Source organism: Octopus bimaculoides, chromosome 9 (assembly GCF_001194135.2).
Source record: "Octopus bimaculoides isolate UCB-OBI-ISO-001 chromosome 9, ASM119413v2, whole genome shotgun sequence".
Taxonomy (NCBI): domain Eukaryota; kingdom Metazoa; phylum Mollusca; class Cephalopoda; order Octopoda; family Octopodidae; genus Octopus; species Octopus bimaculoides.
The window spans coordinates 1440743-1442672 of NC_068989.1; the positions used below are offsets into that span (position 1 = coordinate 1440743).

A 1930-nucleotide genomic window follows, 5' to 3' on the forward strand; every position below is an offset into this window, starting at 1 on the left:
ATCTATCATGATAAATATATATACACAGACACATATATATAATATTTATATTATTATATATATATATAGGGGGGGATACACAAAAGAAAACAAAAGACGAGTACAGGTAGTGTAGACAACAAACAGATGTATTAGTTTAACGCTCGGGAAGTGAAAAAGTCTTTAACGTTTCGAGCCTACGCTCTTCCACAGAAACAAGGAGAGAAAATAAAGAATGTGTAGTGGCTAGCGATCTATCATGATAAATATATATACACAGACACATATATATAATATTTATATTATTATATATATATATTTGCATATGTATGTATGCGTAATTACCTCCGCCAAGGAAGGAGGTTATGTTTCCATTGGCCTCGGTTTGTCCGTCTGTCTGTGTGCAAAATAACTCAAAAAGTTGTGAACGGTATTTGATGAAATTTGCAGTAAAAGTTGGTAATGACACAAGAAACAGATGATGACATTTTGGGAGGGATCCGGGAATTTTTATGGAATCTTGAAGGATTTTTCATTTGTTATATTTACTTTGCATGAAGTATTACAATGGTACGTTCTTTGATTATCTCCCTTGAAACTACGTTCATCGTTTCCACATAACCTATGGTGGCGTTGCTGTTTCCGAAGTTTATTTTCGTTTCTCTATTAGTAATTTTACTCGCGCATCTGTCTTAAAATGAGCTGCTTGGTGGAGGTCTGCGGAGGATGACATGACAAGCCTTGACTACTGGGTTCAACTCAAAAAGCTCAGGCTTTGCTCCCTCCACCGCCGCTGTGAGCTCTTTATCATCTGTATGATGTGGAAAATATTCCATCAACATTGCCCATCTTTAAAATTCGTCCGAGGCTTGGCCCCCGTGCCATCCGTCCACTACAGAAATGTTCGTGTCGTATCACAACACTATGACAGAACTATTTCACCTCAATTGGCCCTGCTCTCTTCAACATCGTGCCAGACACACATAAAGGAAGAAAGTGACTTCACGGCATTCAAATGATCTCTAGATGATTGCCCCCCCCCCCAGTCGGCCCTTATTGATTTTGATGCTCAACTAATGTTTTAAACTAATACTTTATATGGTTGTTTATTTGATATCTTCTTTTAACCATGTTTTTTCCTATTTGTTTTTGATAATTTGTAGATATTGTGTTATTGTTCTTGGGTTGATATATATTACAGTTCTTTGTATGTCTTTCTATTTTCTAGGTTTGACTGATGAAAGTGATCGGTACGGTTTGCCTCCCCTGGAAGGTCACTCTTTGTCGTGGAAAGACGAAAAAAAAGCACATCTTGGGCCAAACAACACAATGATAGCTAAAATCTGGATTCCCGAAGACCCCAGAGAAAGCAAACTTGGATCCGACTGTCCTAGTTTGCTGGATTCGACGTTAGATTTATGAGTTTCTATCTCAAGCAGAAACAGAAGAATTATGAAGACGAAATGAAATATTTTACAAAATCACTCGGTGACATTTTTTCAAACGTGACAAACAACCGTCGGTTGGTTACAATAACAAAAAATAACACAAAAGAAACCACAACAAGTGGGGAGTGGAGATCTTATAAAACTTATTTGTGTTGTTGTTGTCTATCATTATAGTTGTATTACTTGGAATGAATAGGGCAGCGGGGCCCTGTGTAGGATTCGAAACCGTTCCAGAAAACAACACAACAACGTGAGAAACATTTTGAGAGAAGACTTTTTAAAATATTGCTTTTACAGAAAAGCGAATCCATAACAAAGAGGATTGCAAGGAAGAAGAAAAGAAAAAAAGCAATCAAAGAAAAGATAGAGAAAAATATAAAGAATGAAATTATTTATTTTTATTTATTCTGTTTGAAAGAGAATTTAACAATTCGGAAATCACAGAACAGACTCGAAGATTTATTAATTTATGTATTCTTTCATATAAACAATCATATATATAT

General features: G+C 35.7%; 1 protein-coding gene across 1 annotated transcript in view; it reads left to right on the forward strand.

Annotated features, from left to right (window-relative positions):
- The window catches only part of LOC106871334 (pancreas transcription factor 1 subunit alpha), an 18921-nt gene extending 17130 nt beyond the window's left edge, over window positions 1-1791 (forward strand). The window contains exon 3 of the mRNA XM_014917737.1: window positions 1208-1791. Within this exon, the coding sequence (XP_014773223.1) occupies window positions 1208-1401 (194 nt within the window). The 3' untranslated portion in view covers window positions 1402-1791. The remainder of the gene's footprint in view (window positions 1-1207) is intronic.
- The last annotated feature ends 139 nt before the right edge of the window (window positions 1792-1930 follow it).